General features: G+C 31.4%; 1 protein-coding gene across 3 annotated transcripts in view; it reads left to right on the top strand.

The window, feature by feature from the left end:
• LRRC7 (leucine rich repeat containing 7) overlaps nucleotides 1-13,495 on the top strand; it is a gene marked incomplete at both ends in the record, with an annotated part of 383,893 nt that overhangs the window by 269,416 nt on the left and 100,982 nt on the right. For 2 of the 3 annotated variants that reach the window (XM_082676818.1, XM_082676817.1), the window contains 6 exons: nucleotides 1,194-1,323; nucleotides 2,319-2,434; nucleotides 5,979-6,048; nucleotides 8,000-8,099; nucleotides 10,387-10,511; nucleotides 12,593-12,841. In XM_082676818.1, the coding sequence (XP_082532944.1) occupies nucleotides 1,194-1,323; nucleotides 2,319-2,434; nucleotides 5,979-6,048; nucleotides 8,000-8,099; nucleotides 10,387-10,511; nucleotides 12,593-12,841 (790 nt within the window). The remainder of the gene's footprint in view (nucleotides 1-1,193; nucleotides 1,324-2,318; nucleotides 2,435-5,978; nucleotides 6,049-7,999; nucleotides 8,100-10,386; nucleotides 10,512-12,592; nucleotides 12,842-13,495) is intronic. The other variant, XM_082676819.1, reaches the window with a different exon arrangement.

The raw sequence follows: 13,495 nt of genomic DNA, 5'->3' as shown, positions 1-13,495 counted from the left end.
AGGGAAGTTGATTCTACAATATTACTCCAGCTAATTCTAATTCAGTCTTCCCTTTACAATGGTGAGATCATCATCCTTGAGGGTTCCTTCCTATTACAGTAAAACAATGATATGAATGGTAATAGCAGTGTAATAATATTAACATCAATGACAGCTTAAATATAGCTAGCGCTTACTCTGTGCCAGGCACTCTTTCTTTCCCAGCTATCTCAAGCCAGACAATAAAATGTCTTGTTCCCTTGTGATAGCTTGAAAGTGTACGCATACAATTCCTTTCTGTAGATTTGGGGTAAAGCAGGCTAAGTTTGGAGTGGTGGAGATTGTGGCAAACTGGAGAACTGTGCTCATTTGAAGACAGCAGCCATTACTCTGTTTCCATTATTGTCATGCAAGAATAAAGGCCCAGTATTTGCAGATCTTCTTTTTCAAAAGGCACCAAAAGTCTGGGTCATTATGTAGAGTTTACCACTTTTTAAAATACTATGTAAACCAACCAAAACACATCTGCAGGCTGAAATGAGCCCTGTCCATAGCCTCTGCTACTGATGCACAGGCTGAGAGGCAAGAAAATAGAGTGGAGCCATATTGTCTGCATTTAGGTACTAGTTTTCCTACTTCGTGTGGCCTTGGACAAGTTACTTAGCCTCTTTATGCCTCAATTTCCTTATGTGTAAAATGGATTTAAAATAATAGATATCTGCTAGAGTTATTTTAAAGAAAAGAGTAGTTATTTTTATCTCTAAAATGCTTAGTAAAATACCTAGCATTTAATCAGTGTTTTTGTTGTTAATATTTTGCCCCCCTTATCTTCCCTTTCTTGGACCTGCCCTCTATACCCTTCTACCTGCCCATGCCAGTTATATGCACTCATTCCAAGGATATACATTATGCGCCTCTGACTATATGTGACACCTAAGTTGTATAAAAACAAACAAAATCTTTTGTTATTCTCAATGGCTCATTTAAATGACAGGTGAATTAAGAAAGGAGAAAAATGAACTACATTTATTTCAGCAAATTGAACCACTTATTAAATGGTATTGAACATTTGGTTGAATAGATAAATTAACTTATATAATATTACGTAGTCACTAGCTAAATAATTTGGTTGGTGAATTTGAATATATGGCTTTTCCAAAACTTTTGTGCCACATGACCTTTTAAAATGTCTAACTAATGTATTTAATTTTCAGTTTATCTTTATTAGAAGAATTTGACTGTAGCTGTAATGAACTGGAGTCACTACCTTCTACTATTGGCTACCTTCACAGTCTTCGAACGTTAGCAGTCGATGAGAATTTCCTTCCAGAATTACCCAGAGAAGTGAGGAATAAACTTGTTTCTATTAATTTCTTTTAATGAATCTGTTTGGGGATTAAATCTTAACAGGTTCAGTAGCAGTGTAGCTTACGAGTTGAGCTGTGAATGTATACAGGAATTATTTATTTGTTAATAATTCTTTTTTAAATGGCAAGTTATAAGTTCTTATATTTGACCCAGGAAATACATTTGATTTAAACATTGCTTGCCAAAAATAGTAATAAAATATTATAAATTAGTTCATGCTAAGGAATACAATTTTAACTAATCCAACTTATATATTTTGCTTTTAAAAACAATAAATAAATTTTGAGATAACTATACTTCCAGTTCTAAGTGAAAGTTTTTAATATAAATAAGTTGTTTAAAGTATCATGTTGCATAATTGTTTTAACTTCAGGATCCACCAAAATGGTCCATTAGCATTCATCTCTAAATGGGACTTCCATGTATTCATGTCAAGAAAAAACTGTGAAATATATTTTCAATTTAACATTTTCTATTAAATGCTTTCATAATACAGGAACAATAATTCATATATCATTATTTAGAGGCAAAAGTTATGAATAAAAATACCATTGTAACATTAAATAAAACTAACTTTTCAAAGGAAATATCAACAATATTTCATTTTTGAGTATATATGATCTATTATAAACATAGCTTATTAGTACTTACTCGGATAGACAAAAACAATGTGATTTATGAAAACAATGAAGCTAACAAGTATTCTAATCACAAAATTAAAAAGAAAATTTTTCCTTCATAATATGTAAAAAAATATGAGATACACAGTCTTAATATCTAAAGGAATATATGTATTATAGACATATTTTAGAGAGTGAGATTATAAAAAATAAAACAATACACATATTGATAGTCTTTAAAGTGATAAAGAAATTTGTAAATTAATTAAATTACTTTATAAATTATAAATGTTAGTATAAAAATAGTTTACACTGTGATTCTTTACTTTTTTTTTCTTTTGTTACCCATAGATTGGAAGCTGTAAGAATGTAACAGTTATGTCTCTACGCTCCAATAAACTGGAATTTCTTCCTGAAGAGATTGGACAGATGCAGAAACTAAGAGTCTTAAATTTGAGTGACAACAGGTATTTCTGCAATATTTCACAATCACATATTAGTTATTTTCTAAAAGCAAATTATTGTTTCTTATCAATAATTTTGAAATTTTTTTCTGTATCTTATAAAGTATATGGAATGCAAATATTTATATAAGTATGCAAATATCCATTTAGAAAATGGCAGAAGCTAAATGGTTTTTAAACTGATATTTCAAACTTTTATTGTTTGATTATATAGAAACATATATTGTATATTAAACTTATGTAAAATTTATACACCCAAATTTATGTACCAAAACCCTCCCATATGCAGAAAGCATAATATTATGAAAACATGGAAAAATAATTGTAGTGAAAGTCTACAAAATTTATTAATAAAAATATGTCCACAGTTATGTATGTATGCATACATATATGTTTTCATGTATATATTTATGTCTCCAGTAAATTAACTGAGCTATGTATATACTGTCCACACCACCAGAACACTGCTGAGAATATTGCCAAGAAGCTAGTACTCAAAAGTCATGAGGTTTGCACATTATAGTAAAGACAACCAAATGGCTATTTAATCATGTTCTGAAAAGGATGAACAAAGAAAGGATAGGTCCTCTTCTTGTGACAAAGTTGTTATATTGGTGAATGGGTGAAAATGCTGTTCATCTTTATTTCTACCACAGTCGTCCTCAAATAGGAAAGGATAAAATCAATACTGACTAAAAATAACTTCTAAGAAGATAAAGTGATTGTGGATTAGAATAGACTACTTGAACTCTTTGTTTTCATTAAGTTTCAGTCAGATAAATGATAATATGAGACTGCAACAAAACTAACAAAGATTAGCTTTTATGGAATCACAGAGAATGTTCAAATTCTAAGGTTTCACTAAGTGTGGGAGTTGTCATTTGTTTGTTGGTTTGTCTAAGAAAAAACTACTAATGTGAATTTCAAAAACCATTCACTTAGTAGCTTAAAATATTCCATGTAAGAAATAAAATCTTTTTTTAAAGGCTTTGGAATTTTTTTTTTTTAAATCAAGGTGACATGGAAGCTTCATAGCTTGGTGCATCAAGAGTAATTCATGTCAAATCAACCCCATTTCTTGTTTTGACTCTTAACCTACAAGATAATGAAGGAAATGCATTAAATGTTGTGCCCAACTTTCAGTAAGACATTTTTCAGAATTTTCTAATTATATTCTTGTGAATAAGATTAGAAACATGGTCATAGAGATACCATAAGAGATGGATTCTAGTGGATTCAATTACAGTCCCCAGTGGAACCAAGCTTCATTATTGTCAACCTGGAGGGAGGGTTTTCATGGTGAGCTGGAAGTCTCTCCTAAATACTTGGTCTGCTCAAATTTTATACATTAATACTTTACATGATGATATGGAAAATATGCTTACAAAATATTTTTAAATGACCCATAGTTAGGACTCCTAATGGAGTTATTTATCCAACAAATATAGCACATGTGAGTATGTACCATAGGACAACACATTGCTAAATGCCAATGCAAAAGATTTTAATAAGACATTGAGAATCTCATAATAGTAGGAGTTTAAAATACTTCATCTGGCCAGAAATATAAGCTAGTTTGTCTTCTAATACAGTGATTGGAACATAGTATAGAGCCAAATTAATATTTTTAAATTGATGAATTAATCAATGAATCTTAACCTGAGATTAAAATCAACATTCAGTCAAACCTGAGGCTAAAGTTGAACATCACTGTCAGAGAAAAAACTGCTTGCATAAAAGATTAAATATTAAATGTTATCCAAAAGTCATGATTATTCCAATTTTATATTTAAAATGTAATAAATTTTAGAAGTTCGTCATTATAGTTCAGGAACAATGATTCTTTTACACTGTCAACTGTAAGATTGCTCCTGTGATCAATACACCACACAGTTATGATACTAAATAAATGCTCACTTTCAATGGTGGTCACTGGAAGAACAAGGAAAAATGAAGGTAACATCCTTTTCTGACAGTTTCTTTCCATACTCTACATTTATGATTTGACTGATGATTTATCATGGATATTGTATATGATTCTGGACAGTTTTCCCCTCATGTAATTTTTATGTGGCAGAATTGATATTCTACTTTTAATTCATCTCCACATGATGTAAAAACTTCTCCTCGTAACACATTACTTCATAATTTCTGACTTAAATTAAATAACTAAAAAATTAGAAAACTTTAATGGACAGTTTGGTTTAATGTTATAAATGCTAGTATAAAAAATAATTATATTAAAAATAATTGTGATATAATTTAATCCCTGTTATTCTTTATATACTTATTTATGTTTTACAAGTTTCTGTTAGCTCAGAAAGGTTATTATATCCTTCCTAAACTTACCTAGCTAATACACTCTGTTGATATGTTTCTTGGCTTGTCAATATCTTTTCATATTTATTAAATTATTTGATAGTGCTTAATTGCTTTTGCATATACAATTAACTGCTTCCACAATCCTTATTAATTATTATAACATTTTCCACTTCTGTTCTCAAAATATATTTATTCATCATTTGACTGATTGAATTCCAACATATTAAAGAATTTCAAAGAAATTATCATTCCAAGTCATATCTAAAATATTTGTATTCAAAAGTGAACATGCAGAAAATAACAATAAATTCATTGGTGTGCCTTGTTTGTATTATTCACTCTGTTGACTAGCTATGGTGGTAACCCAAGTAATGACAATATATTGATCATACACAATTTCAGGGATATCATACAGTATGTTGAAGCAGGCAGTTGGTGATTTGGCCCTCCACAGGCTGAAGCCAAACCTAAATAGATAATTTTGATTGAATACCAAGGCTGATGCCAACTTTACTTATCTCAAAATGCTATTTTTAAAGATTCCCTCTTTGAATATCTATTACACAATATATGAAGGGTGAAAGAACAAAAGGACACGCTTTCAGGAGCTGTAAATTCCTTTCGAGGTAAGGTGGAAATGGCCTCTTGCCCTCATAGAGCCTACAATTTTATGGGGATAACAGACAGTAAAAAAATAACCACAAAACTAAACAAAAAATTACAAACTGTGATATGTTCCATGAAAGTGCTTTGAGACTAAACTGGTGAAAGAAATTTAAATGAAGAGTCAAGAAAAGCTTTGAGGAACTGACATTTAAGCTGAGAGCTAAAGAATATGTGGAATTTTAGTTAAGTGAAGTATGGAAGAAAGAATATTCCAGACAGAAGAAAAGAGCTTGGCTAATCCTCAGAGTAGGCTGATAGAAGGCCAGTGGAACTAATGGGACTGTCAGGAAAAGAGTAACAAAGAAGCTCTGGAGAGGTTTTGGAGGACCAGATCTTATAAGGTCTGACAAGGCATGTTAACAATTTTCAGTTTTATCCCTGCATTTGAAGAGTTGTAAACTCGAGATTTTCACTTTTAAAAGCTTGCTCAGGCTACTCAATGGAGAAAGAAGTAGAGAGAAGACTGAAACAAATAAGTTACAGTATTTTAAAAAATTCTTCATAAAAATGAAATTTATCCATCTTCACCCATGCTATTAGACTTTTCTTATTTTTGCAGATTGAAGAATTTACCATTCTCATTTACCAAACTTAAGGAGCTTGCAGCTTTGTGGCTTTCTGACAATCAGGTAAAAATTTTTATTACCTGATTTATTTTGTTTATTCAAATGAACTACAGTTGAAACTTTGAATTGCTAACTTATTCCCAATAGGTACCTTTGACAATCACTGCAAAATATAGATTCTTTATCCCCTGGAGGAGAGATTTTTGTAAAGGTAATAATTCAAATAAGTATTTCATTGCTGTGGACAAACAGTACTATAGTTCTCACCCCTTTTAAATGCTTCAATCTAGCTTCTACTTCATTCTCAGAGACCTAATACACAAAATGATCATTTTTCTAGGTGGTACATACATGTCCTCAGAGGATGTACTTTAATTATACCTCTGAAGGTAAAGAATAAGAAATCATTACCACAATTCCCACAAGAGGGAATTATTATCCTCCATGTTCCTTTTGTGTGTGTGTGTGTGTGTGTGTGTGTGTGCTTTTAATTATAATCAACTTAATTCTAAAACTTTATTCAAAAAATTTGTGATGTCTTTTGTTGCTATTACCAGTATCTTCTGTGAAATTGTTTTGATATTAACTCTTATACTTATGAAAATAGATTATAATAGAATTAGTAATTGAGTGTTAATGAATAATTTTATTAACTGGAAAATAAAAAGAAATAGTTGAAGACATCTGATTTGCCACCAGAAAAACTGGTGATAGACAATTTTGACATAGTTTATTTTTCTTCTTTTTACTTTTTTCTTGTAATCCTAAAATTTTAAAACATCCTATCCCAAAATATGAATTACCAAGTGAAAACAAATCATCTTGGTTTTAGTTTGTTATGATTATTTTCTGAGCATAAAAACAGCATTACTGGTAAATGAATTGTTCAGACATAGGTATTGAGCTACTTTTGTAAAAAAGTAAAATAAACTTCTACAAAATGTGAAATATAAGTGTGAGAATAATGTTTGTATTCCTACAGTCATTACAGCACTTTCTTCCATCTACTAAAAAAAATTAGATTGTCATTCAAATTCAAGTCTTACCAATGGACTGTAGATTTTTCAAAGCATCAATATATCATTATAAATAAATCATTTCTGGAATCAACGTGAACTATGCTAATGGAACAGTATTTTCTACAGTCTTGCATTGTAAAAAAACATCCCCTAATGTCATGATTTATTATTCTTGTGGGAGAATGAACAGAACAGTGGCTGCACCATTTAGCTTTTATTTAGAACAGCAATTTAATGTGTTTCTGACTTAGTTTCATGAGACAAGTTGGTATCCCAAATCCCCTTTGTGCTTCACTCTTATTAATAAATGTCATGAAATAAGTGTATTTTAAAACATTAAATAATATGATTATTTCCAATATGTTTTATAAAAATAGTATATAATATAAAAGTTCTAAAAAATACCTTCATAAATAGTATTTCTGAAATAAAATTAATAATAGAGAATTAAATGTTACCATCCATAGGTAAATATATTGTGATATATCAAATACAAGGATTGTTGCTTATGTGTATGTGGACCCTGTCTTTGGTTACAAAAATTTCTTTAAAATAAATGCTTATGTTTTAACCTAATTAAATTCATAGATGATCTTGTATAGTATAAATTTGATAGCAGATTCCATTTATTTTTTAGGGCAACAGTTCATGAAAATATAGGACTATACCAAAAGTTTACTTAGTTGAAACAGTTTGACATATTTTGGTCTCTTCAAGATCAAAACTGACATTACTCAATGAAGATGAATAGGTCTTGTAAAAGAATGTACTAAAGAAAAAGAAAATCTCATTATGAAAACCTTAGAATTTCAAAATATTCCTCTACAATAGTCTTATTTTATGTTATACTTTCTTATTTCATTACCTTTTTCCTTACTTTTCTTTAACTGTTCATTCAGCAAAGTGCATCCAGACTATTGACCTTTATGCTATATAAAAGAAATATTCTTTATACTTCCAATCTTATTAATCTAATTTATGTCCTTTGCTTCCAGTCCAAAGCCCTTATCCCTTTACAAACTGAAGCCCATCCAGAAACAAAGCAAAGAGTATTGACTAACTACATGTTTCCACAGCAACCTCGTGGTGATGAAGGTAAACAGTCAGTAGAAATTTCTCCTATGCTTGTATGATTATGAATAAAAGGGATTAATTTTATTCTAATCTCTGGCCAATACTGGCACATGGGCAAGACACATAATTACATGACACACATAAATCATTTGGGGGTTAATTCTAAGCAACTCTAATTATCTTCCATACTGTAATATTCTAAGTAAGATTTCAAAAACATAACTCTTCCTCTTTATATCTGTCATGAAAATAATGTTGACTTTTAGGAGCGACATCTTTTCTTGGTGGATTGCAAAACCCAGGACTAGTTAACCGAAGGTGATACCTAGCCAGTTGAAATGAGCTAAGAAGAGTCAGATCTTAAGGAAGATAAGTTGGTTTATTTCCTGCATTCACTAATTTTATGAACACAATTTAAACATTTAGTCCTGATCTCAGGCCCCAAATTATTTCATGTTAAGAGTCAACCGTAAAGAGATGACTTGCAAACGACTAATTTTTCAAGTTGAGTTTTCCTAAACAATGTCAGCAATTATGATAGGAATAATTTTTGAAAAACTTAAACCTTTTTCAATAATAAAATTTTCTCTTCTATGATCACATTACTCATAAAATTTTCAAAGGAGCTTTATCCTTTACCATTTGAAATTCAGCACAGGCCCCTTAGCTCAAGCCAGCACAGGCTGTCATGCACATTTACCACAGTCTAACAGTAATAGTAATTCTTGAGAGAGTAAACCCACTTTAATCCACCCATGGATTAAATCCACCCAACCCTTTTAAAAGAGACCAACTTTTAAAAGAAACTATTTGCTTATGTAGTTTTTATTTTCAGGATAATTATAACAAATGTCTTTAGGTTTTTTTACTTAAAAAGGGAAATGAATCATTTTGAAATATTTTAGGATATTTTCATTCAAATTTTGACTTACAGAAGTAGAAAAAGGAAAGATTGTTTCATATGTATTTTTCAGGCTTCAGTAAAATTGATCTTTTGAATTTATGAAAGAAATGCCACTGTGTTTACATAGGGTATAACAAGAGTCTTAAATAAGGATTATGTTTTATTCATGCAACTTTACTTACATTTTCATTTTAATATCCCTAGATTAACAAAATATTTCATTTTGAAAGGCTATAGGGGAAAATGAAAAGTGTCTCATATTTTCTGGCCATTTCTGAGATCTAGTCTGACAGATTAAATCCCTAAATTGTTCCATGGAATGAAGTAGATCTAGTTAGGTAAGATGTGATGTTAAGGAATTAGCCTAGTTTGTTTCACTTTGTTTTCCTTTGAGGAAAGCAGAGTTGGTAACAGAAAAGTTTTCTTGAAATTTAAACAAGTCACCCTTTGGTTTTTCAAGCAGAAGTGTAATGAGTGAATTTGCAGAAATCCTTGCAACACACAAAGTTTTATATAATAAAGGTTATCCTTTGGGAAGTGCTTTTATTGCATTTTCATGTGATCTTCACAGGATTGTTGCAAAGAAGATATTACCATTAACCAACATGTAAATTAAAGATTGATAAGCCATTTCCTTTCCCTGTTAATTTGAGACACATTTAGATTAATTGAGACCTGAATGTTAAAGACTATTTTCCAAATGCTTTTTTACCATAAAACCAAGCACCACTACATTGCCCCCTACCAGACACACAAAAGAACAACGACAAGAAAGGTTGCAATCTTGGACAGTTTATTGCAAAACCAAAGTTATGTAGTACCTTTTATAACATCCTAATAGCATTTAGTGGTTACAGTTATGGACTCTATAATCACACAGTCATGGTATAGAATCCTGCATTGTCCGTGGAGAAGCTGCATGGCTTTGAACAAGTTTCTTAAAACTCAGCTATAGTTTTCTCATTATTAAATTGAGGATTATATTACTTCTACCATGGTGCTGTTTTGAAGATTAAAAGAGATAATGGTTTAAAATACCTAATTCAGCTCTATTATCATAATTAGGTTATGGAGAGCTCATTCTCTACACTGGAAAACTTCTCTACCCCAATATATAATTAATGTATACTTAAGAAAGCTGAATGTGAGTTAAGATGTTAAAAGACTATGTAACAAATATGAGGGGAATATTTTCCCTCTTTTTCTTTCTTTCCTTCTTTCTCTTTCTTTCTTTCCCTCTTTACTTCTTTCTTTCTTTCTGTTTCTTTATTTTTCCTTTTCTTTTTTTCTCTTTGTATTTGTTTTTAGTACCTATCACCATTTTTCGTATAGCGTACTAAGCTCTGTTAAATAACAATTTACGTTTTTTAAAAAAAGCAATAACACTTTGGAATCTAACTGTAGATTTCCAGTCAGACAGTGACAGCTTTAACCCTACACTGTGGGAAGAACAGAGACAACAACGCATGACTGTTGCCTTTGAATTTGAAGAAAAAAAGGAAGATGATGAAAATGCTGGGAAAGTTAAGGTGAACCTTTTAATTTTTGTTTCCTCTTTCTTCTCATTATTTTTATTTGTTCATTGTTATTATTCAAATAGCCTTTGGGACTAATTGACTGACCTCTGCTAGAAGGTCAGATACATCTTAAAGTCTCATGGTGATATCTTTCATTATAGTAGGATGATGATTTTGGAAGCACTTTTGTGCTTCGGAATGAGACTAACATCCTGACTGAGCAAATTTCATATGCCACCCCATCTTACAGAATAGCAACATGAAAGAGATTCAAGCTGAGAGAAAGCCAAAAAAAAAAAAAAACCTAAAAATCAAACACAAAAGTCTGGGTGATGGGCTTCACCTTATTACCTCTTTGAAACACTGAAATGTGTTTTTTTAAAATCACTGATCAAGGCAAGGCATCATGCAGACTGTGTGAAGCCAAAATACACATTTATGAAAGAACCAATGGATTAACATATTACATTGGCATTAAAATCTCAGAAAGATTCTATGTCTCTGGAATATTTGAAAAGACTTTATGAGTTTTCTTAAGTGTGAGGACAAGTTTTAATGAAGGTAAGAGCCTAAGAGTAGGTGATGTCCCTTAGGGAAAATTACTGAAAATTTTTCACCTTAAAGCATATTTTAAAAAATGCTTTATTGGCACTAATCTAAGTCAAGTAACAAGGTCGGAATTTTAAAATCTGTATTTTTACATTATATAAATTTGAAAATAACAGAATTTATATGGATTATATCAACATCAGGTCTTCATGTTATCATCATGGCAACATCTTGAATCTCTCATCAATTTTTTATGGTATTATTTTTGCACTTTTTCCATCATGGATACTAACAGCTCTCACCCTTAGTGACTAATTACATAAGTAATTGTATATGCATCCTATTAATAGATCTGGATTGTGTGATGTGTTCTTTTCTATCCCCTCATTCCCACATTTTCTAAACTTTTTTCTTAAACCAGCATACTCTAGAACCTTACTGGAATTAGTAAGGTAATTGACAAAGCCTACCTATTTCATTGTGGAGAAACCAAAATGGATTCCCAAATCAAAATGACAATTTTGTTAAAGATTTGGACTTAAAAAAATGTTTCTAAATGGTTGATTAGTGCTATCTAATAACCAAAGAGACATTTTTTAACTAAAAATAAACAAAAAAAGATCTTTAGAACATTTCAGTTCTTCTTGTAAGGATTTTATATGTTAAATCCAGAACCAATGGATGATGCATTCTATACTGGACCTCTGATTCATTCTTTTACTTCATTGAATGTCAAAAACTACATACTTCTTCCTAAAAAGAAACCTATATTCAAAGGCTCCAAGAAGAAAAGAGTGCATTTAATACTGGTATATGTGTCATTGAAAGCATAAAATATAACAAATGCAAACAGACATTTAGAAGCCCTGTTTGTGTGTTATGTGATCAAGTTTGATTATAATTAGAGTAGGTTCATTATACTTTAGAGTACATTTTCTCTATGTTTATTTATATTTGATTTATTTTATATATTGGTGAAATAATATGTGTTTCCAAAATCTCAAACTACTTGGTTTTGACCAATTTGAGTATTTCCAATGCCATTGGCTATTGGACAAATTAGAACACAAACAAATGTCTAAATAAATCATCATGGAAGTATGATGATGAATGGAATATGCTGAAATCTTGCACTAAATTAATTATACTTTTCTGGCTCATTACATGTACATTAAATTTAGTACCATTTTACCTTTAATTTACATAAAATTTTAAAGGGAACCACTGACCTATTGCATCAACTTCCAAATAGACTAGAGTATAATGCCCTACTTATAATGTGTTCAGTGTATGAAAGTATGAAAGTTTAGTTTAGTTTAGTTTAGTATGAAAGCTGCATTGTGTGAAGAAATTGTGACCCTTTAGCTTCATATGATATTGGTACTGTTTTATTACATAGAATTAAAACTAATTTTCTGATGGTTGTTTTAAATGCATTACCCAGAATGAAAAAAATATATATCAAGAATAGAAAAATGATAAAGTGAAAGTTTTGCTACAGTGCTCCTCTTTCTCCCAGAAAATGGAGATTCCTTCTCCCACAGGATCACTCCTGCCAAGCCCCCTGGGAAAGGGGCCAGCGTGGGATTACTCTCCAACCTGCCAGACTGTCTGGCGATTGCTGCACACCATGGGCCAGGTGTGATCAGCAGATCCAAGATATGCCCGTCCCCCAGAATGACCCACAGCTGGCATGGGGTTGTATAAGTGGCCTCCAGCAGGAAAGGAGCATGTGTACTCCATTGCCAGTTGCAGCACAATCCACCACTCTTCCCTCTCTAAGTGGCAGACAGGTAGGCCTAGGTGTTTGGGGTAGGAGAATCCCTTACGTAGAGGCAACCTTGGAACAGTGGTTTATGGGGTATGTTCTGCATGATTTGGGGTAAGAAATGTTGATCATACAGAAACCTTTCAATTGCCAGTGTTTGATCCCAGTTTAATTTTTTATTCATTGACATTGGCAATGGGGTGGGGAGAACTGAGCCAGAGGGGGAGGGAACATCGATATGATGTGCCTACTGGTGGGATATCTGGCATGGTTTTTAAGTTGGGTGCTTCATTTTTATTTATGTTTTTATTTTTCAAGATTTTTATTTAAAGTGTGGGAATACCAATAGTCGGGCAGAATGTTGATGACACTACTGATGCAATCTAAATTGTCCCCAGACATACACACATTTTTTTGTAATATCAATTCTGAGGGAGATTAAATAACTAAAACTTGATTCTAAAACAGCATGAGATTTGAATTGAAATTTGCTGAGAGTGGACTTTGAGCACAAAGATGGACATCTGTTGAAAAGCATCAATTTCCTTTTAATTTGAAGGCACAGATGATGAGAATTCCTGTAAGAGAAGATTGGCCTGGGAATTCTGGCAGATAGGGCTTCTTTATCTCAGTGGGTGGGGTATTGAAGAGTTTAATGAAAAAAAGTCTTAATGGTATG

This window comes from Grampus griseus (genome assembly GCF_964374135.1).
Source record: "Grampus griseus genome assembly, chromosome: 1".
In the NCBI taxonomy this organism is placed as follows: Eukaryota; Metazoa; Chordata; class Mammalia; order Artiodactyla; family Delphinidae; genus Grampus; species Grampus griseus.
This window is presented reverse-complemented; position numbering and strand designations above follow the sequence as displayed.